The following is a 21,461-nucleotide window of genomic DNA, read 5'->3' as shown; positions in this document are numbered from 1 at the left end:
CCAGGTACTATACCTACAGTATGTCAGTCTCTAACCCTGACCCAAGCCCAGGTACTATACCTACAGTATGCCAGTCTCTAACCCAAGCCCAGGTACTATACCTACAGTATGTCAGTCTCTAACCCTGACCCAAGCCCAGGTACTATACCTACAGTGTGTCAGTCTCTAACCCAAGCCCAGGTACTATACCTACAGTATGTCAGTCTCTAACCCTGACCCAAGCCCAGGTACTATACCTACAGTATGCCAGTCTCTAACCCAAGCCCAGGTACTATACCTACAGTATGTCGGTCTCTAACCCTGACCCAAGCCCACGTTCTATACCTACAGTATGTCAGTCTCTAACCCTAACCCAAGCCCAGGTACTATACATATAGTATGTCAGTCTCTAACCCAAGCTCAGGTACTATACCTACAGTATGTCAGTCTCTAACCCTGACCCAAGCCCAGGTTCTATACCTACAGTATGTCAGTCTCTAACCCAAGCCCAGGTACTATACCTACAGTATGCCAGTCTCTAACCCTGACCCAAGCCCAGGTACTATACCTACAGTATGTCAGTCTCTAACCCAAGCCCAGGTACTATACCTACAGTATGCCAGTCTCTAACCCTGACCCAAGCCCAGGTACTATACCTACAGTTTGTCAGTCTCTAACCCTAACCCAGGTACTATACCTACAGTATGTCAGTCTCTAACCCTGGCCCAAGCCCAGGTACTATACCTACAGTATGCCAGTCTCTAACCCAAGCCCAGGTACTATACCTACAGTATGTCAGTCTCTAACCCAAGCCCAGGTACTATACCTACAGTGTGTCAGTCTCTAACCCTAACCCAAGCCCAGGTACTATACCTAGTGTATGTCAGTCTCTAACCCTGGCCCAAGCCCAGGTACTATACCTACAGTATGCCAGTCTCTAACCCAAGCCCAGGTACTATACCTACAGTATGCCAGTCTCTAACCCAAGCCCAGGTACTATACCTACAGTATGCCAGTGTCTAACCCTGACCCAAGCCCAGGTACTATACCTACAGTATGTCAGTCTCTAACCCAAGCCCAGGTACTATACCTACAGTATGCCAGTCTCTAACCCAAGCCCAGGTACTATACCTACAGTATGCCAGTGTCTAACCCTGACCCAAGCCCAGGTACTATACCTACAGTATGTCAGTCTCTAACCCAAGCCCAGGTGCTATACCTACAGTATGCCAGTCTCTAACCCAAGCCCAGGTACTATACCTACAGTATGTCAGTCTCTAACCCAAGCCCAGGTGCTATACCTACAGTATGTCAGTCTCTAACCCAAGCCCAGGTACTATACCTACAGTATGTCAGTCTCTAACCCTGACCCAAGCCCAGGTACTATACCTACAGTATGCCAGTCTCTAACCCAAGCCCAGGTACTATACCTACAGTATGTCAGTCTCTAACCCTGACTCAAGCCCAGGTACTATACCTACAGTATGTCAGTCTCTAACCCAAGCCCAGGTACTATACCTACAGTATGCCAGTGTCTAACCCTGACCCAAGCCCAGGTACTATACCTACAGTATGTCAGTCTCTAACCCAAACCCAGGTGCTATACCTACAGTATGCCAGTCTCTAACCCAAGCCCAGGTACTATACCTACAGTATGTCAGTCTCTAACCCAAGCCCAGGTGCTATACCTACAGTATGCCAGTCTCTAACCCAAGCCCAGGTACTATACCTACAGTATGTCAGTCTCTAACCCAAGCCCAGGTGCTATACCTACAGTATGTCAGTCTCTAACCCAAGCCCAGGTACTATACCTACAGTATGTCAGTCTCTAACCCAAGCCCAGTATGTCTCAGTAAGTATATGTCAGTCTGCACAACAACAGGTACATGACCCTCCCTTCAGTTTATGATGCAGGACTGTATTGTCACTATAACCTTGAGCTTAGGTCTCATTGAGATAAACCCTCTTTAATAAGAGAGACATGGTCTATGACCACACACACACACACACACACACACACACACACACACACACACACACATGCACACACATAGCTGGTGGTTATTAGCAGTAAATAATTAATCTGGATAATTAGACGTGTTGCATATTTAACCTGCATTCACACACACCATTCACACACACACGTAGCTCAGCTCTCTGGCCCCACACAAAGTCCACAGAGCTGCTCATTATGGTGGTAAATAATTAACATTCTAGTCCTCTGTTATGACTTAATGTTTACGGTGATACAGCAGCACGTCTCTTTGTTGTCCTGACAGGCATCTGCTCCTCTCTCATGCCCTAACCCCTCTCCTCAGTTCAATTCAATAGAGTCAACATTATTAGTCCCTACAGGGTGATGGTAGCTGGGCTCATGTGTGACCTGTGTTGACCTTTGACCCCTCTCTGACCCCTATGTCTCCAGGCCAGGTTGCTGTGTGGGTCATGGCCAGGCTGAGTCCTATAGGACCTCTATAGAGTTCCCTGATGAGACCCTCCTCTTCATCAAGTCTCACCCCCTCATGGACGCCTCCGTGCCTAACATAGGAGACGAGCCCTGGTTCACCAAGACACGCGTCAGGTAAGAAGATACACACACACACACATCGTAAGAGTTGCTTGAGGGATCTGAATTCCCGGGTAACACTCAACAAAAAACAAAAACAAAATGCACATTTGTATATCGCACGGAGGACCTTTAAATACTGGCTTGATAATTCCTACTGAAGTCTGACTGTCCTCCTGTCTTGTCCCTGTCTCTCTAGGTACAGGCTGACAGCCCTGGCAGTGGACAACGCGGCTGGTCCACATGGTAACTACACGGTGCTGTTCATTGGTTCAGAGGCGGGCGTGGTGCTGAAGGTTCTAGCAAAGACTTCCCCTCTGTCCCTAAATGACAGCATCCTATTGGAGGAGATTGACCTGTTCAACAGAGCCAAGTACGGAACACTCACTACACGTCTCTCTCTTGGTCTCTCTCTTACTCTATTTGCGTCTCTCTCTTAGTCTCTGTCTCTCACTGTCTTTCTCTTTTCTTGGTCTCTTATCTCTCACTCTGTGTTTTTCTCTTTCCCTCTGTGTCTCTCTCACCACCTGCCTCTCCTCTCTTCCTCTCAGTCTCCCTCTCGCTCTCCTCTTTCTTCTTCTGTCTCCCTCTCGCTCTCCTCTTTCTTCTTCTGTCTCTCTCTCGCTCTCCTCTTTCTTCTTCTGTCTTTCTCTCGCTCTCCTCTTTCTTCTTCTGTCTTTCTCTCGCTCTCCTCTTTCTTCTTCTGTCTTTCTCTCGCTCTCCTCCTTTCTTCTTCTGTCTTTCTCTCGCTCTCCTCTTTCTTCTTCTGTACTTTCTCTCGCTCTCCTCTTTCGTCTTCTGTCTTTCCTCTCGCTCTCCTCTTTCTTCTTCTGTCTTTCTCTCGTCTCTCCTCTTCTCTTCTGTCTTTCTCGCTCTCCTCTTTCTTCATCTGTCTTCTCTCTGCTCTCCTCTTTCTTCCTCTGTCTTTCTCTCGCTCTCCTCTTTCTTCCTCTGTCTTTCTCTCGCTCTCCTCTTTCTTCTTCTGTCTCTCTCTCGCTCTCTGTCTCCCTCTCGCTCTCCTCTTTCTTCTTCTGTCTCTCTCTCGCTCTCCTCTTTCTTCTTCTGTCTTTCTCTCGCTCTCCTCTTTCTTCTTCTGTCTCTCTCTCGCTCTCCTCTTTCTTCTTCTGTCTTTCTCTCGCTCTCCTCTTTCTTCTTCTGTCTCTCTCTCGCTCTCCTCCTCTTCTTCTTCTGTCTTTCTCTCGCTCTCCTCTTTCTTTCTTCTTCTGTCTTTCTCTCGCTCTCCTCTTTCTTCCTCTGTCTTTCTCTCGCTCTCCTCTTTCTTCTTCTGTCTTTCTCTCGCTCTCCTCTTTCTTCTTCTGTCTTTCTCTCGCTCTCCTCTTTCTTCTTCTGTCTTTCTCTCGCTCCTTTCTTCCTCTGTCTTTCTCTCGCTCTCCTCTTTCTTCTTCTGTCTTTCTCTCGCTCTCCTCTTTCTTCTTCTGTCTTTCTCTCGCTCTCCTCTTTCTTCTTCTGTCTTTCTCTCGCTCTCCTCTTTCTTCTTCTGTCTTTCTCTCGCTCTCCTCTTTCTTCTTCTGTCTTTCTCTCGCTCTCCTCTTTCTTCTTCTGTCTTCTCTCGCTCTCCTCTTTCTTCTTCTGTCTTTCTCTCGCTCTCCTCTTTCTTCTTCTGTCTTTCTCTCGCTCTCCTCTTTCTTCTTCTGTCTTTCTCTCGCTCTCCTCTTTCTTCCTCTGTCTTTCTCTCGCTCTCCTCTTTCTTCTTCTGTCTTTTCTCGCCTCCTCTTTCTTCTCTGTCTTTCTCTCGCTCTCCTCTTCTTCTTCTGTCTTTCTCTCGCTCTCCTCTTCTTCCTCTGTCTTTCTCTCGCTCTCCTCTTCTTCTTCTGTCTTTCTCCTCGCTCTCCTCTTTCTTCTTCTGTCTTTCTCTCGCTCTCCTCTTTCTTCTTCTGTCTTTCCTCTCGCTCTCCTCTTTCTTCTTCTGTCTTTCTCTTCTCTCGCTCTCCTCTTTCTTCCTCTGTCTTTCTCTCGCTCATCCCTCTTTCTTCTTCTGTCTTTCCTCCTCGCTCTACCTCTTTCTTCTTCTGTCTTCTCTCGCTCTCACTCTTTCTTCTTCCTGTCTTTCTCTCGCTCTCCTCTTTCTTCTTCTGTCTTTCTCTCGCTCTCCTCTTTCGTCTTCGTGTCTTCTCTCGCTCTCCTCTTTCTTCTTCTGTCTTTCTCTCGCTCTCCTCTTTCTTCTTCTGTCTTTCTCTCGCTCTCCTCTTTCTTCTTCTGTCTTCTCTCGCTCTCCTCTTTCTTCTTCTGTCTTTCTCTCGCTCTCCTCTTTCTTCTTCTGTCTTTCTCTCGCTCTCCTCTTTCTTCCTCTGTCTTTCTCTCGCTCTCCTCTTTCTTCTTCTGTCTTTCTCTCGCTCTCCTCTTTCTTCTTCTGTCTTTCTCTCGCTCTCCTCTTTCTTCTTCTGTCTTTCTCTCGCTCTCCTCTTTCTTCTTCTGTCTTTCTCTCGCTCTCCTCTTTCTTCCTCTGTCTTTCTCTCGCTCTCCTCTTTCTTCCTCTGTCTTTCTCTCGCTCTCCTCTTTCTTCCTCTGTCTCTCCTCTCTCTTCCTCTGTCTCTCGCACTTCCTCTGTCTCTCTCGCTCCTCTGTCTATCTCTGTCTCTCTTTCTCTCCTCTGTCTTCCTCTCTCTCTCTCTCTCTCTCTTCCTATCTCTCGCACTCTCCTCTCTCTTCCTCTGTCTCTCTTCTCTTCTCTTCCTCTGTCTCTCTCTCTCTCTCTCTCTCTCTCTCTCTCTCTCTCTCTCTCTCTCTCTCTCTCTCTCTCTCTCTCTCCTCTGTCTTCCTCTCAGTCTCTCGTTCTCACCTGTCAGTAAGGGTATCAGGGCTAAACAGTGCCACTGTGATTACATCTGGAGAGTGAAACCGTAGACAGGCCTTTCTGATAAACAACTGATCAAGTAACCTGTAATCTGATTTCTGACTCCTCTCTGTCTCCCCCCTCCACCACCCTCCCTTTCTCTCTCTCTCCTACTCCCTCTCCTCTCCCAACCCCTCTCTTCCCTCTCTTTTCTTCTCTCTGTCTCCCAGGTGTCTGTCTAACAGTGAGGATGACAGGCATATTTTGTCGCTCCATGTTGACAGAGACACACACAGTGTGTATGTAGCTTTCTCTAGCTGTGTGGTTCGCATGCCGCTCAGCCGCTGTGAGCGACACACTAACTGCCACAAGTGAGTCACCACACTGACACACAAGAGCGTGCACTCTGACTCAGACACATACTGACACAGACACATACAGACACACACGAGCGTGCACTCTGACTCAGACACAGACACATACAGACACAGACACATACAGACACACACAAGCGTGCACTCTGACTGAGACACAGACACATACAGACACAGACACATACAGACACACACGAGCGTGCACTCCAACTCAGACACAGACACACACACACACACACATTCAGAAACATGCACACACTCCACTCCAAGGTTACTTTATGCTGTACCTGGTCACAGGTTTGTGTGTTTATTGATGTGTTTTTTCTCTATATGTCATAAACATTGAGAACCTGCAGCACACTGGTTAATATACAGCCAGACAGAGGTTAACTGGTGCTGCCTATTTAACCCTGTATGGTGAACTGTATATTTACAGATATATGTTAACCCTGTGTTGTGTTTCTACCATAGGTCTTGTACAGCTTCCAGGGACCCCTACTGTGGCTGGATGCCTCATGGAGCCTGTGAGAGGATCCTGCCTGGAGTTCTGTGAGTACCAAGTATTACAATACTAAATAGTATGCATACTCATGTCCCTAAAGTGTGACCAATTTGATCTCATATGCAACAAAACATTTTGCTGTGCCAAAAAAATCCAATATTTGTTTTTCTTTATTTTTAATAATAATGTTTGTAATGATAAGGCTTCGTTGTACCGTTGTTTCCCGAGCGCAGATTAGTTAGCACCATGATTGCACCATTAATCCAGTGAAAACTGCTTGTTTTTAGCCCAAACAGTTCTAAAGATCTGACCCATATTACTGGACCAAGGTTTTTTCTTCTGGTCACGGATTGGCGGGCCGCATTTGACATTCATAAACCATGTCTCGGGCCTTTCTAAAACTATTCGCGGGCCGCATTTGTTTTATACCTTGTTCAGTCATGTTTGTTAGCTCATTAGCTAGCTAGCAAACAACCTGGTAACTTTACCAGTATATCCAAACATTTGGAGGCACAGAAAGAAAGGAAACGGGATAGCTTCTTCAGGAGATCAATGATCAATGAATGAATGGAACAATGAATGGCACAAGCATTTAACTACACCCGCAATAACATCTGCTAAATATGCGTATGTGACCAATAAAATTTGATTTGATTTGAATGAGAGATGTCCTGCATGGCATCATCACAAATGCTCTTAAAGAGACAGTGTACACTTTTCAATGTAATGCATCTCAATAGGAAATTAGTGCTTTTACATAATGTAGAAACTGTATATTCCACAAAATGACTTTTTCATTTCAATGACAGGTATCTGTATCAACATTTTAGGTTTTTATAATAAACACATGTATTTACAGGGTTCCATATTAGTTTTTAGGGCACATGGGCTTTAGAAGCAGCTAGACTTCATATAGGCTATATCTCAATCAATCTGATTTTCTGGTGCTCCTAACCTTTTTAAAGGCGGGAGGACCAGTGCTACCAATGAAAAATGTACATTTAGAGCCCTGTGAGTATTAAATATTACAATACTATCACAGTACTAAGCTACGGTACATACTACAGAGTTCAGGAAAAACTTGAATAAAGGAAGGAAATGTTGATGGTTGGAAAGGTTTGGTTCTCTGCTCTAATTTCTCCTCCCCTCTCCCTCTCTCTTTCAGGTCTGGTTATGAGCAGGATGTAGAGTTTGGGAACACGGTTCAGCTGGGAGACTGCCATGGTGAGCCCCTCCCATTCATACCAACCCATCTCTTTCTCGCTCTCTCTCACTATCACACACCATCAGTCTGCACAACCAACCAGTAACACACTACCAGTAACACCAGTAACCACACCATACCAACACACCAATCAGTAACCCTCACTACATGGTTCTATGTTCAGTATTAACATACACATCTACTGTAGATCCACATACTGTACACACCCAGGCCACCTGTAACTAATGCTACCTACTTGGAGGGAAGAAACATAGACGTGCTCTACCAGTAGCAGTACTAAGACAGTGTTGCTATAGGAGACACACCAGGCTGAACCATAGAACTAGAACAGGGGATAGAGACCATGCATAGCTGTCTCTCCTCAGGTCTAGAGACAGACAAGACTTGGAGCAATAGGCCTACTCAGACAACCTGTCCTTTAGCTTTTTATCATTTGATTAAAAAGAACTACACTCTTAGTTATCAGGGCCTTTTTTTGTTTTGAGACTTTACTTTTGGGTTCCTTTATACTGATTTCTTGTTCCTTTAATTGTTTTAGTGTTTTTGGCCACTACATCAGCGACAGATTACAAATCATTTGGTGACCCGACCTCTGGTTAGTTGGATCTTTTATTCCGCTGGTTTCTTTCTTTCCTTGAGCTCCGAACCCCTGTCTCCTTCCATCCTTCCTTCAACGCTGCTCACTCTTCATCTTTTTTAACAAACCTCCTCTCCTTCAACACCTTTATCTTCTTCATCATCTCAACAAACAACATCATCACCGGGTCACGTCAGAAATGTCCATCTCACCGCTACACTGACTCATTTCCTCACTTCATCTTCCTCACGCACTTCCTCTTTACTTCCTCTTTACTTCCTGTTTACTTCCTGCATGCGCACTCGGCGCCCCTCCCTCCTCTGACGTCATCACTGCTATGAAATCATCGCTGCTGTGTACCAAAGACCTTCCTAAGACAACTCTCACCCTTTTCCCCTTTCAAACTGTATCCTGTCTCAAAAAAATGAATCTTACAACTGTATTTCTATTACTGGTAATGATGATAAATAAAATAGCTCTTGAATCAGAAAATGCATTATTTTTTCAAACAACATTATCATAAAACATTAAACCTATTATGTTATGTAAACTAACCCATATGTGCGTACACATACCAACCCATGCCTACTAACCAGGATGTAAGCTAACAGCCTGCTGGCCTCATGTCTACGCACCGTGTTAACAGTTTGTTTGTCACCACAGACATGGAGTTATCATCTACGTCATTCACAGACCAGCCCAGTGGGCCCATACACCCCCCAGTACCCCCAGTACTCACCCCCACCCTGAGCCCCCATCCTGGGCTTGGTCCCGGGGAAAGGCCTGGGTTGGGGCCTGGGGCTGGTTCTCCAGACCTGTATGGCTCAGGGTTTGTGCAGCAGGATGACCCGGCCACCTCCCATTCACTAGAGTCACTCCCAGGGGGCCTAGAGGGTAAGGCCTAGCAGGGAGAGAGAGAACTGCTGCCACCACACTGTATGGAGCCCTGACTGTCCCATAGCTGCTACAGCAGACACACACACACAGGACCAGTCAAAAGTCTGGACACACCTACTCATTCAAGGGTTTTTCTTTATTTTTACAATTTTCTACATTGTAGAATAATAGTGAAGACATCAAAACTATGAAATAACACATAGGGAATCATGTAGTAACCAAAAAAGTGTTAAACAAATCAAAATATATGTTATATTTTAGATTATTTGAAGTAGCCACCCTTTGCCTTGATGACAGCTTTGCACTCTCTTGGCATTCTCTAAACCAGCTTCATGAGGAACTTGTTGGTTGCTTTTCCATCACTCTGCGGTCCAACTCATCCAAAACCATCTCAATTGGGTTGAGGTTGGGTGATTGTGGAGGCCAGGTCATCTGATGCAGCACTCCATCACTCTCCTTGTTCAAATAGCCCGTACACAGCCTGGAGGTGTGTTGGGTCATTGATCTGTTGAAAAACAAATGATAGTCCCAATAAGCGCAAACCAGATGTGATGGCGTATCAGATGGGATGGCGTACCGCAGCAGAATGCTGTGGTAGCCTTAAATTCTAAATAAATCACAGACAGTGTCACCAGCAAAGCACCATCACACAGACCCACGGTGGGAACTATACATGCAGAGTTCATCCGTTCACCTACTCTGCGTCTCACAAAGATATGGCGGTTGCAACCAAAAATCGCAAATTTAGACTCATCAGACCAAAGGACAGATTTCCACCGGTCTAATGTCCATTGCTCGTGTTTCTTGGCCCAAACAAGTCTCTTCTTCTTATTGGTGTCCTTTAGTAGTGGTTTCTTTGCACCAATTCGACCATGAAGGCCTGATTCACGCAGTCTCCTCTGAACAGTTGATGTTGAGATGTGTCTGTTACTTGAACTCTGTGAAGCATTTATTTGGGCTGCAATCTGAGGCTGGTAACTCCCTAATGAACTTATCCTCTGCAGCAGAGGAAACTCTGGGTCTTCCTTTTCTGTGGTGGTCCTCATGAGAGCCAGTTTCATCATAACGCTTGATGGTTTTTGAGACTGTACTTGAAGAATCTTGTTGAAATGTTCTGTATTGACCGACCTTCATGTCTTAAAGTAATGATGGACTGTCATTTCTCTTTGCTTATTTGAGCTGTTCTTGCCATAGTATGGACTTGGTCTTTTACCAAATAGGGCTATCTTCTGTATACCACCTCTACCTTGTCACAACAAAGCTGATTGGCTCAAATGCATTAAGAAGGAAAGAAATTCCACAAATGAACTTTTAACAAGGCACACCTGTTAATTGAAATGTATTCGAGGTGACTACCTCATAAAAATGGTTGAGAGAATGCCAAGGGTGTGCAAAGCTGTCATTAAGGCAAAGGGTGGCTACTTTGAAGAATCTCAAATATAACATATATTTTGATTTGTTTAATACTTTTTTGGTTACTACATGATTTCACATGTGTTATTTCATAGTTTTGATGTCTTCACTATTATTCTACAAGAAAAACCCTTGAATGAGTAGGTGTGTCAACTTTTGACTGGTACTGTGTACACACACACACACACACACACACACACACACACACACACACACACACACACACACACACACACACACACACACACACACACACACACACACACACAGGGGCAGGTATTTGGGATTATCATCAATTGATATAGCAGATTACATTTTTCAGATTTTGTTATGATTTATATTTCATCCAACTTCATGTATTTTGATTTATTCATTGATTTATTGTCATGATCATAATGATTTTCTACATGGTGAAAATGTATTTTCTCCCTTTTTTAAACAATTCTTTCAAATCTTATCTTCAAACCTTCTGCACTTCTATATTCTTTCTTCAGACTCTTTTATTTGTCCCTCGTTTCTCTCTGCCAGTAGACCCTATTACCCTGGCTGTTACAGTTGAAGGGTTAACCCTGTTCCCAGGTGTAAAGGGTTAACACCGGGAGTTAGGTTTTTTAACCCTAGGAGCGTTAGAGCATGTTCCAGGCCTGTCCATTAACCCCTCCTGCTCCAGGACCTCTCTCTGTCTCTGTCCTGCTCTGTGGATGTCTAACTCGTCCATGTCTGTGGTTACTAACCAAGCTGCAGTCTAGAAACAGAACAGCCTCACCATGTAGAGGACAAACTACAATCCTCTTCCCTTTGACAACGCTGGGGAGTCAATGGTTAATTGTCTTTCTGATATTGGGAGAACAAGTCTTTCTCTGTCCTAGTTAGGAATGCACTAACCCTCCTTTTTATCTGGACAAATGTTTGACAGTTGTTAGGGAAAAAGCAACACTTCAATTCTTCCTCTTCAAACTAACATAACACTACTTCTTCTAGATTGGCTTACATCACCGGAGTGGTTGTGGGATCCTAACCATTTTCACCATGTCTTTACAATTAAGAATGACGAGAGTGGAAACCAATCTGAATGGTTTTGTTGACGATAAAATCCCTGTTGGATAGCGGACAGAATACCTTTAAGGGGAAAAGCAGAGAAACCATGCATGACTGAGTGTCCACAAACACACCTGCTATAGAGGTGTAGTGTAAAGCTGTGATTGGCTGTGATTGGGTGTGTCGAGGTGTTCGTTAACCAATGGGGTGTGTGACTTCAGGTGTGTGGGAGATCCAGGCGGGAGAAGCCAATCAGATGGTCCACATGAATATCCTGATCAGCTGTGTGTTGGCTGCCTTCCTCCTGGGGGCGTTAGTGGCAGGTCTGGTGGTGTTCTGCTACAGAGACTCCTTCCTCCGCCACAAGCCCCGGCACGCCCACAAAGATGCAGAGTCAGCCCCCTCCTGCAGCGACTCCACCGGATCCTTCACTAAGCTCAACGGGCTCTTCGACAGTCCTGTCAAGGTAACCTGGAGACCTGAATACAGAGTGCAATTTATGAGTCAACACATTATTCAGTAACCGAGTGTTACTGACTGACATTATCGTTGTATCTTATGTAGATAGATAGATCCAGAGTGCGAATTACACTGACATTCAGGATGCGGCGTGTACAATTTCTTTGAGGGGGGGGGCTAATAATAATAATATAGACGTAATTTAACGGTAAAAATATGTTTTAATGTGGCATGAACACAACCAGTCATGATGCTTTCATCTGATTGTCAAACAAATCACTTCAAAATGTAGGCTACCTGTGCGTGTTTGTCCACTCCAAAATAATCCAAACAGTGCAATGCATGTACTCTGATGACTGGAAATAGACATCTGCATGTACTCTGATGACTGGAAATAGACATCTGCATGTACTCTGATGACTGGAAATAGATATCTGCATGTACTCTGATGACTAGAAATAGACATCTGCATGTACAATGATGACTGAAAATAGACATCTGCATGTACAATGATGACTGGAAATAGACATCTGCTTGTACTCTGATGACTGGAAATAGACATCTGCATGTACTCTGATGACTGGAAATAGACATCTGCATGTACTCTGATGACTGGAAATAGACATCTGCATGTACTCTGATGACTAGAAATAGACATCTGCATGTACAATGATGACTGGAAATAGACATCTGCATGTACTCTGATGACTGGAAATAGACATCTGCATGTACTCTGATGACTGGAAATAGACATTTGCATGTACTCTGATGACTGGAAATAGACATTTGCATGTACTCTGATGACTGGAAATAGACATCTGCATGTACAATGATGACTGGAAATAGGCATCTGCATGTACTCTGATGACTGGAAATAGACATTTGCATGTACTCTGATGACTGGAAATAGACATCTGCATGTACAATGATGACTGGAAATAGACATCTGCATGTACAATGATGACTGGAAATAGACATCTGCATGTACTCTGATGACTGGAAATAGACATCTGCATGTACTCTGATGACTGGAAATAGACATTTGCATGTACTCTGATGACTGGAAATAGACATCTGCATGTACAATGATGACTGGAAATAGGCATCTGCATGTACTCTGATGACTGGAAATAGACATTTGCATGTACTCTGATGACTGGAAATAGACATCTGCATGTACAATGATGACTGGAAATAGACATCTGCATGTACTCTGATGACTGGAAATAGACATCTGCATATACTCTGATGACTGGAAATAGACATCTGCGTGTACTCTGATGACTGGAAATAGACATCTGCATGTACTCTGATGACTAGAAATAGACATCTGCATGTACAATGATGACTGGAAATAGACATCTGCATGTACAATGATGACTGGAAATAGACATATGCATGTACTCTGATGACTGGAAATAGACATCTGCATGTTCACTGATGACTGTAAACTGTCTTGTGCAGTTTACAGTCAGCTCGAGATGACGTGCAGGAGCTTGTAGGGATTTGTAGTCTTGCATGATGTCTATGTTGATGCTAATTAGTATTTTCAAACCGAAAAGTAAATAGAGCTGACTATATTGATAAAAGTCACCTTGTCCGAGAGAGATTTGACATGGTTATCAAAACGTCACGCCTGGGTAAGCCTCCACGAAACACATCCCTTACATTAAGTGTTTCTAAAATTCCCTATGGGAAAAATGAATGATGGAAAAACGATTGGAACCATTTCCATGTTTGACCGCTAGGTTTTATGGGTATTGACACCTCCACTGTGGGGTAGCCAGTGATGTAGTAGTAAATAAATGGTGGGTAAACTCTGATTGCCGGTTGCGGTGAAAAAAGTTACGCTCCCTATACTTTTAATGCATTTTTCAGAAAAAAGAGGGTCAACTGCATTTTGTTGCCTTTACCCTCCACTAGGCCAATACCACTGCCAGTAGCCTACGCTCTCAACTGAAGCAATTTTACACACATGAACATAAGCAGAACAGGTAGCCTACATTCAATATAATACACAAGTTGAATCAAAACATGGTTACACCCTAGTTCATGAGTTGTCCATAATTCACGAGTTGAATGCTTAGATTCTTCACAGATCGTGTGACATAAACCACAACCTCTCTTTCCCTACATTTATGGCATTAATGACAGTGTAATTTGTAATTATTAAGCATTTAACGATTGAATTAGAACATTGAACTTAAACCCTGGTCTATCCCTGGATCTTGGAGATCTCGGAAAAAGCACTAAGTGTAACCATGCCTATGTAAAATGTCATTATCCCAAAAAATGTAGGCCTATGCCATTGCAAAATCAAAGTCTTCTAAAGAGTCTACTATAGGCCTACTGTCGTTAATGTTGGATGGAATGGTTGCGCATTTTTGTTTAGCTGTAGGCTAGTTGTCCAGTGATATTGGAGACAATCATCAGCTGATCCAGGCAAGAAAACTGATATTGATTGAAAATAATAAAGCTAAATAAATGGTCTACTTCTGGTCACGGACGGCACAGAGAACAACAATACCCGCGCCCGCCTGAGAAACAAAGCAATGAGCGCTCTAAACAGCTGCCTGACAAAAGCAAACAATTATGAATGAACGGATAAATCTAATGCATTGGAATAAAATGCTATTTTTTACCAAGGGGACTTGGCAAACAAATGGCAAAAATTAGCAAGTACAAAGAAAAATCTATGTGTTTAAAGGAGCTCAGCTGAGGCTGAAATTCAGCACTAGTGAGTGGACAGTGCTGTGGACAGGGAGACGGTTTGTGCAGCCACATAGAAATAAATGGTTTAAACCATGACAGAAAGGTCGGGGTGTTTGATTAATTTGTAAACTTTTATTTTCATATTTACCACTGTAAAACATATTTGCCGCTGCTTTTATACAAATAGGAGAATGGTTAAATAAGCATTATTTAGATCCCCCCCCCAAAGTTGGACTTTTGTTTCATTCAGGGGAGCTGAGCCCCCCCTGGCTCCCCTGTAATTCACCCCCCGGATAGAACATTTACAGTGCCTTCGGAAAGTATTCAGACCTTTTCCACATTTTGTTAGGTTACAGCCTTATTCTAAAATTCATGTAAAAAAAAATCCTCATCAATACCCCATAATGACACCCACAATGCCCCATAATGACAAAGCAAAAACAGGTTTTTAGAATTTTTTGCTAATTTATCATTTAAAAAAAAACCTAATATTACATTTACATGAGTATTCAGACCCTTTACTCAGTACTTTGTTGAAGCACCTTTGGCAGCGATTACAGCCTCTGTCACGTCCTGACCAGTATAAGGGTTATTTGTTATTGTAGTTTGGTCAGGACGTGGCAGAGGGTATTTTGTTTGTGGTTCGGGGTGGTGATTTATGTAGTAGGGTGTTTGATTTATTATTTCCGGGTTTTGGTCTAAGTTCTATGTTTTGTATTTCTATGTTCTTTCTGGTTTGTTGTATTTCTATGTTTAGGTTGATGGGGGGTTGGACTCTCAATTGGAGGCAGGTGCTTTCTCGTTGCCTCTGATTGAGAGTCCTATATATGGGTAATTGTTTGGTTTGGTGTTGTGGGAGATTGTTTCTTGTTTTGCCTGTGTGAGCGTGACAAGACTGTTTTGTTGTTCGTGCGTTTTTCGGTTTGTTATTTTGGTGTTCTCTTTATTTAAAAATAAATAACAAGATGAGCATCCACATTCCTGCTGCGTTTTGGTCCTCCATTCCCGACGACAACCGTTACAGCCTCGAGTCTTCTTGGGTATGACGCTAAGCTCAAAAGGGGCCAGAATATTGAATAAAAATACATAAATAAAATAACTGCTTCACCTTTGAACTTTGAGCTTGGCACACATGTATTTGGGGAGTTTCTCCCACTCTTCTCTGCAGATCCTCTCAAGTTCTGTCAGGTTGGATGGGGAGCGTTGTGCACAGCTATTTTCAGGTCTCTCCAGAGATGTTTGATCAGGTTTAAGTCTGGGCTCTGGCTGGGCCACTCAAGGACATTCAGAGACCTGTCCCGAATCCACTCCTGCGTTGTCTTGGCTGTGTGCTTAGGGTCGTTGTTCTGTTGGAAGGTGAACCTTCGCCCCATTCTGAGTTCCTGAGTGCTCTGGAGCAGGTTTTCATCAAGGTTCTCTCTGTACTTTGCTCCGTTCATCTTTCCCTGAATCCTGACTAGTCTCCCAATCCCTGCCTCTGAAAAACATCCCCACAGCATGATGCTGCCACCACCATGCTTCACTGTAGGGATAGTGCCAGGTTTCTTCCAGACGTGATGCTTGACATTTAGGCCAAAGAGTTCAATCTTGGTTTCATCAGACCAGAGAATCTTGTTTCTCATGGTCTGAGAGTCTTTAAGTGCCTTTTGATGGTTGTCCTTCTGGAAGGTTCTCCCATCTCCACAGAGGAACTCTAGAGCTCTGTCAGAGTGACCATCGGGTTCTTGGTTACCTCCTTGACCAAGGCCCTCTCCCCCGACTGCTCAGTTTGGCCAGCAGACCAGCTTTAGGAAGAGTCTTGGTGGTTCTAAACTCTTCCATTTAAGAATGATGGAGGCCTCTGTGCTTTTGGGGATTGTCAATGCTGCAGACATTTTTTGGTACCCTTCCCCAGATCTAAAAACCTGTTTTTCTTTTGTCATTATGGGGTATTGTGTGTAGATTGCTGAGGATTTATTTTTATTTAATCCATTTTATAATAAGGCTGTAACCTAACAAAATGTTGAAAAAGTCAAACATGTATGTATGTATGTATGTATGTATGTATGTATGTATGTATGTATGTATGTGTGTTGGCTTGAGGAACCAAATTAACAATGCCCTCTCTTCTGTCTTCCTGTCCTGTCTTGTCTCCAGGAGTACCAGCCAAGTCTGGACTGTCCCAAGCTGTACACCAACTTACTGAGCAGTGGTAAGGACCTAACTCCTAACGGAGACACCAAGACCATGATCCTCCGGGACGGCTGTCAGCCCCCCGAGCTGGCCGCCCTGCCCACCCCCGAGTCTACCCCTGTGCTGCAGCAGAAAGGCCTGCAGCCAATCAGGAACCAGTGGGAGCGAGCCAATCACCACGGGAAGATCAATGGATCCAGGAAGAACTCCAACTCTACCTCCTCCATCGCCAAGAGTCCCCATTTCCACCCCAGTTCCTCCCCCCCTCCTCACCCCCAGCCCCAACCCCACCCTGCGCTGGGACACTCCCACATCCCCAGTGCCGTCGTCCTTCCCAACGCCACGCACGAATACCGCAGTGGTTACCATGGAAACCCGGCCGACGACGTCACGCCGCCGCGCACCCTGGACAGGAAGCCAGAGAACATGGAACACCTGCAGGCCACGCCCCCTCATTCTAAAGGAAGCAGGAAGGAGCAGAAGAGGTCGCTGGATGCCAGGAACACACTGAACGACCTGCTGAAGCACCTGAATGATGCTAACACGGCTAACGCTAGCTCCAAGGCTATCCTCCAAGAGGGGGCCGGCTCAGGCCCCCGACCCAGCAGACAACACCTGATGCTGGAGCATCTAGGGGACATCACTGAGGTTCCCCCCAAGGTCCCCAGCCGAGAGGCCTCTCTTTACTCCCCCTCCTCCTCCTCCCTGCCCAGGCACAGCCCCACCAAGAGGGTTGACGTCCCCCTGCCTTCCACCCCTAGCTCCCCCACAGGCAGCCTGGGTATGGGAGGAAGCATGAGCGGCACCCTGGAGAGGAGGTACGGCTCTCATCACAGGAGCTCTTCTCACAGACACTCCCTCACCGCCACCTCTCCCAACGGGGTCAGTATGGGGGTGTCGTTGTCCCACCAACACAGTATGAACAGAGGGGGGTACATGCCCCCCACCCCTCCCTCCAGACTGGACTCCCAGAGGGGGCTCCACTCCCCCCATCAACACCCCCACCCCCCCTCCCTGTCCCGCCAGAGCAGCTACAGTGGGCACGGCTCACTCCCTCGCCAGGGGCTTAAACGGACCCCGTCCCTAAAGCCTGACGTCCCCCCTAAACCCAACGCCTTCACCCCACAGACTCCTCAGATGAGAGTGGTCAACAAGTACAGCTACTAGGACACTGTAGACACTATGGAGTGTACTAACTGGGACAGGGCAGGGGCACTACTGAGTGTGCTCTAGAGCCAGACTGGTTGTGAGAAGGCTTAGGGAGGGAGTAGGACCATGTGTGTCGGGGTGTGTTCCCTATGAAATGATTCATTCCTTCACTCTAAAAAGGGAAATCACACCAGTGGCCAAAGATGTGACGTGGAGTTCTGTGTCTTGTCTTGTGGCTCCATGTTTCTCTCCATCTCACAACACACTGGTCAGTCTCCTCTAACCCTGATCCCTGGCCCTGACACACTAACCCCAGCCCAGCCCCAGGACATAAGGCAGGGTGGGGGTAGATGGGTGTAGGGGTCCTGTAGGGGACTAGCGTGGCCCCCAGTGTGTAGCCTGGCCCTATGATCCTGACTGTGGACAGTACAAGGTCTAACTCCGAGAACTACTTGAAGAATGGGTCTGATGTCTCACTGTCACTAAGCACTGTCTGTTTGTGTCACAAATGGCACCATATTCCCTTTGTTGTCAACTACTTCTGACCACGGCACATAGGCCTGGTTGTACCTAGTGTACTATATAGGGAATAAGGGTGCCATTTGGAGGACACCCTCTGTCTTCCCATGAATGTGAACTGGACTGAACTGAACAAGGGGGAGGAATACGATAGAACTGTTTGTATCTTGTCTGTCTGACTGATGGGGGAGAGCAGCGAGGAGACACTAAACATAGTGTCCCTTTAGAGGTGAACTATAAAGACTGAGGAGGAAGGAAGGCAACAGAGAGAACATCAGTGTGTGTCAGCTGGAGGGCAAAACCCAATGTACAGCAAACACATACACATACACACTTTGCTTGGGGAGGTGAAAGGCCTGGCTGCCTACGTACCCTAACAGGGACCCTCTGTAACTCACTGGGATATCTACTAAACACGTTTGCTGCTATTGGTTTATGATGAGTAATGTATGTTGCTATTGGTTTATGATGAGTACTATATGTTGAGTGTATTTAGTCCTCTTATGTGTCTGTACCCTACAGCTGCCATTGTCTTCTGACGTGTGTGTGTGTGTGTGTGTGTGTGTGTGTGTGTGTGTGTGTGTGTGTGTGTGTGTGTGTGTGTGTGTGTGTGTGTGTGTGTGTGTGCGTACAGACCATGCAATTCAATGCACTGTTAGAACAGGCTCCAGTGACATCAGAGTCCTCTATCAACACATACCACTCTTCTCCTGTCTCACACAGACACACTGATACAGACTGGCGATGCAGAGACCTTTCCTCCAGTCTTTCGATGCAGCAGTGTGGTATTTAGAAACATTTCATCCAACCCACTTCAACAGGCTGGTGTTGTTTTGGTTTGGTTTTCTTTATTTTATTCAGAAATGGAAGACGTAAACATTTTATGCAACACCAATGGGTTTAGTTCTGTCAGGTTGAAATGGCGTTCTGTAACATGTCTGTCTGTCTCACCTGCCAACTGCATGTCCGTCACTAGTGTTAGTCTCTGTGCTCCGGTGGGAGTTCACACACTGTTCTCTGTGTGGTAGTTGCCCCAAGGTACAGATGCAGGATCAGCTTACCCTCTCTCAAACCTAATCTTCACCATTTCCAGGGTAACTGATCTTAGATCTTTGGTTCTCTGGTTGCCATTTTGGTTCCAGAGGCAGTGTTGTGTTTGCAGTTTCCCAGTGAGTGACAAGTGTACAATCACACCAACATCTACCAATGTGTCCTACCGAGTCATGCTGGTAATGACAAGATACTGTACATATTATAAATATATGAGTATACCTATTTTTAGGCCAGTTAACCCCAATCTGTGCATCGTGTGCCTTATTCAACGAATGATCGATATACAGAATATTGAAGAAAAAAAGTGATTTGGTCCTGAATATGTCATTATTGTTACAATATAGCCTAAGCAACTTTAATTATTTGAATTCAGAGTGAAATTTGTGTTCCGCATTTAAATTTGTATTTATCTACCAAACTGCAGTTATTTCGATTCTAGAACTAAGAGTCGGTTTAGTCACCAACATTCCATTACAGAATGCAGGCTGAAGCAAAGCATGCTGGGATTACAGTATCTGTATATGACCTCATGAAGAAGAAGGCTGCTGATAGGCCAAGCTGAGGTTCCATGCAGTGAATGTACTATTATGGCATGGGGATGTAGACTGACTCTTGTCTTCTCTCTAAATGCTTTGCTTCAAAACACTCAGCTCAACATGGCACTATACAGCCAAATATACAGTAAACATTCAATACAGTACTCAATAAAACATCTAACCCAGTATTAAGGTAAACACTCCGGGTAATTATTATAGATCAAAGATGTGTATCTAATGTCTTAATAAACTGTTCCATTAGAGTGAGCAGTGGTCATGTGACCGGGACATGTATAACAACAGGATGTGGGTCAGATCTTACATTGAGAATGAGGTTCATGATTTGGGTACATTTACTTTATTTGGGGAATTCATTTGTCTGCCTGTTTGGAACCCGAAGCCACATTTTGTTTAAAAAGATAATTGTATTAATTAAAGTATATTGTCTATCAGTCGTCCTCTGCTAACCAGTGTTTGGGCTCAGAGACTCATACACACACACATCCCTCTGTTCCATTCATCCAGACATACAGGCTGTGCTCAGCTGTCTTGTGCATTGCCATATTGACCTGGGTCTTTGTGTTGCAGTGTCAGTCTAAAGCCTTCCTACCCTCCTGTCTATCTATGCTCTATGTGTGCAGATGAACCAGCCTCGTGGACATTACCTTTCTAATACTGTTCTGATTGGACAGTAACACCTCCTGATGTTTGTTCAGAGTGTTTGTAGATATGTTGTAAAGTTGGAACTGTGAACGTGTACAAAATGATCGTCTTTTGTTTCAGGACTTCTTGAATTTTTTTTAACATGGCATGTATAGTTTAAATAAAATTTTACTGCACAGAATTCTGATTCTGGGAGATATCCTTGTTTTTTTCTGATTCTCAGAAGACAGCGGATTAGGCCAGTGACTCTCTAATCCAGTTAGTGAGCACAAGATGCAGTGATCACGGAACTCACTATAGAAGTCAGATATCAACATACTGTTCAACTGTAGTGATTTAGCAAAGCCACTCCTCAAGCTTTTGTTTCATTAGAGTTTCATGAGTGAAATCTTAACTGGGACACTAATGCCTATATTTATACAAGGTGTTCCTTCTTCAACATATCCCACAGCAGAAGAACAGGCTATTTGCCTCCATGCACCCCTGCTATCATCACAAACCACTAGCTAACATCAAACACTATTTACACCTCTGCCAAACAATGTCCTGTTCTCCTCTGGCACTGACTGAGCTACATATCTACAGTTATACATGTAAGACAGCATTGTTTCACAAATAGAAATTCAAAATGTGGATGGAGATTTGTTAAGATTTGGTGTTGCAGGCCAGGCTGTTTCTGCTTAGGGTTGCCAATAAGTCATTGTTGCCTTGCCAATAGTGTTGTTGTCTTGCCAACAACAATGTTGAGTTGTTGCATTTCCAAAGCAAAGTAGTGCTGTTGCATGCCTAGGCTTTAGCTTAGTGGGCATACATGGTCTTGAGGTTTGCAGATG

The 21,461-nt window shown here is 44.7% G+C and overlaps 1 protein-coding gene and 1 long non-coding RNA gene across 5 annotated transcripts in view; both read left to right on the top strand.

Annotated features, from left to right (window-relative positions):
- LOC115203360 (semaphorin-6D-like) overlaps positions 1-20,813 on the top strand; it is a 55,914-nt gene extending 35,101 nt beyond the window's left edge. For 2 of the 4 annotated variants that reach the window (XM_029767993.1, XM_029767994.1), the window contains exons 11-19: positions 2,405-2,560; positions 2,745-2,918; positions 5,570-5,710; positions 6,185-6,262; positions 7,381-7,439; positions 7,979-8,035; positions 8,681-8,911; positions 11,587-11,831; positions 16,673-20,813. In XM_029767993.1, the coding sequence (XP_029623853.1) occupies positions 2,405-2,560; positions 2,745-2,918; positions 5,570-5,710; positions 6,185-6,262; positions 7,381-7,439; positions 7,979-8,035; positions 8,681-8,911; positions 11,587-11,831; positions 16,673-17,875 (2,344 nt within the window). In that variant the 3' untranslated portion in view covers positions 17,876-20,813. The remainder of the gene's footprint in view (positions 1-2,404; positions 2,561-2,744; positions 2,919-5,569; positions 5,711-6,184; positions 6,263-7,380; positions 7,440-7,978; positions 8,036-8,680; positions 8,912-11,586; positions 11,832-16,672) is intronic. The other 2 variants (XM_029767995.1, XM_029767996.1) reach the window with 2 other exon arrangements.
- Positions 1,132-1,744, top strand: LOC115203361 (uncharacterized). Its single transcript, XR_003880154.1, has 3 exons — positions 1,132-1,189; positions 1,313-1,359; positions 1,618-1,744. It is a non-coding gene; the product is annotated as an uncharacterized LOC115203361 (long non-coding RNA).
- Positions 20,814-21,461: the final 648 nt, after the last annotated feature.

This window comes from Salmo trutta, chromosome 12 (genome assembly GCF_901001165.1).
Source record: "Salmo trutta chromosome 12, fSalTru1.1, whole genome shotgun sequence".
Classification (NCBI taxonomy): domain Eukaryota; kingdom Metazoa; phylum Chordata; class Actinopteri; order Salmoniformes; family Salmonidae; genus Salmo; species Salmo trutta.
The sequence above is the reverse complement of the archived record's forward strand: the minus strand, read 5'-3'. Positions and strand labels throughout refer to the sequence as shown.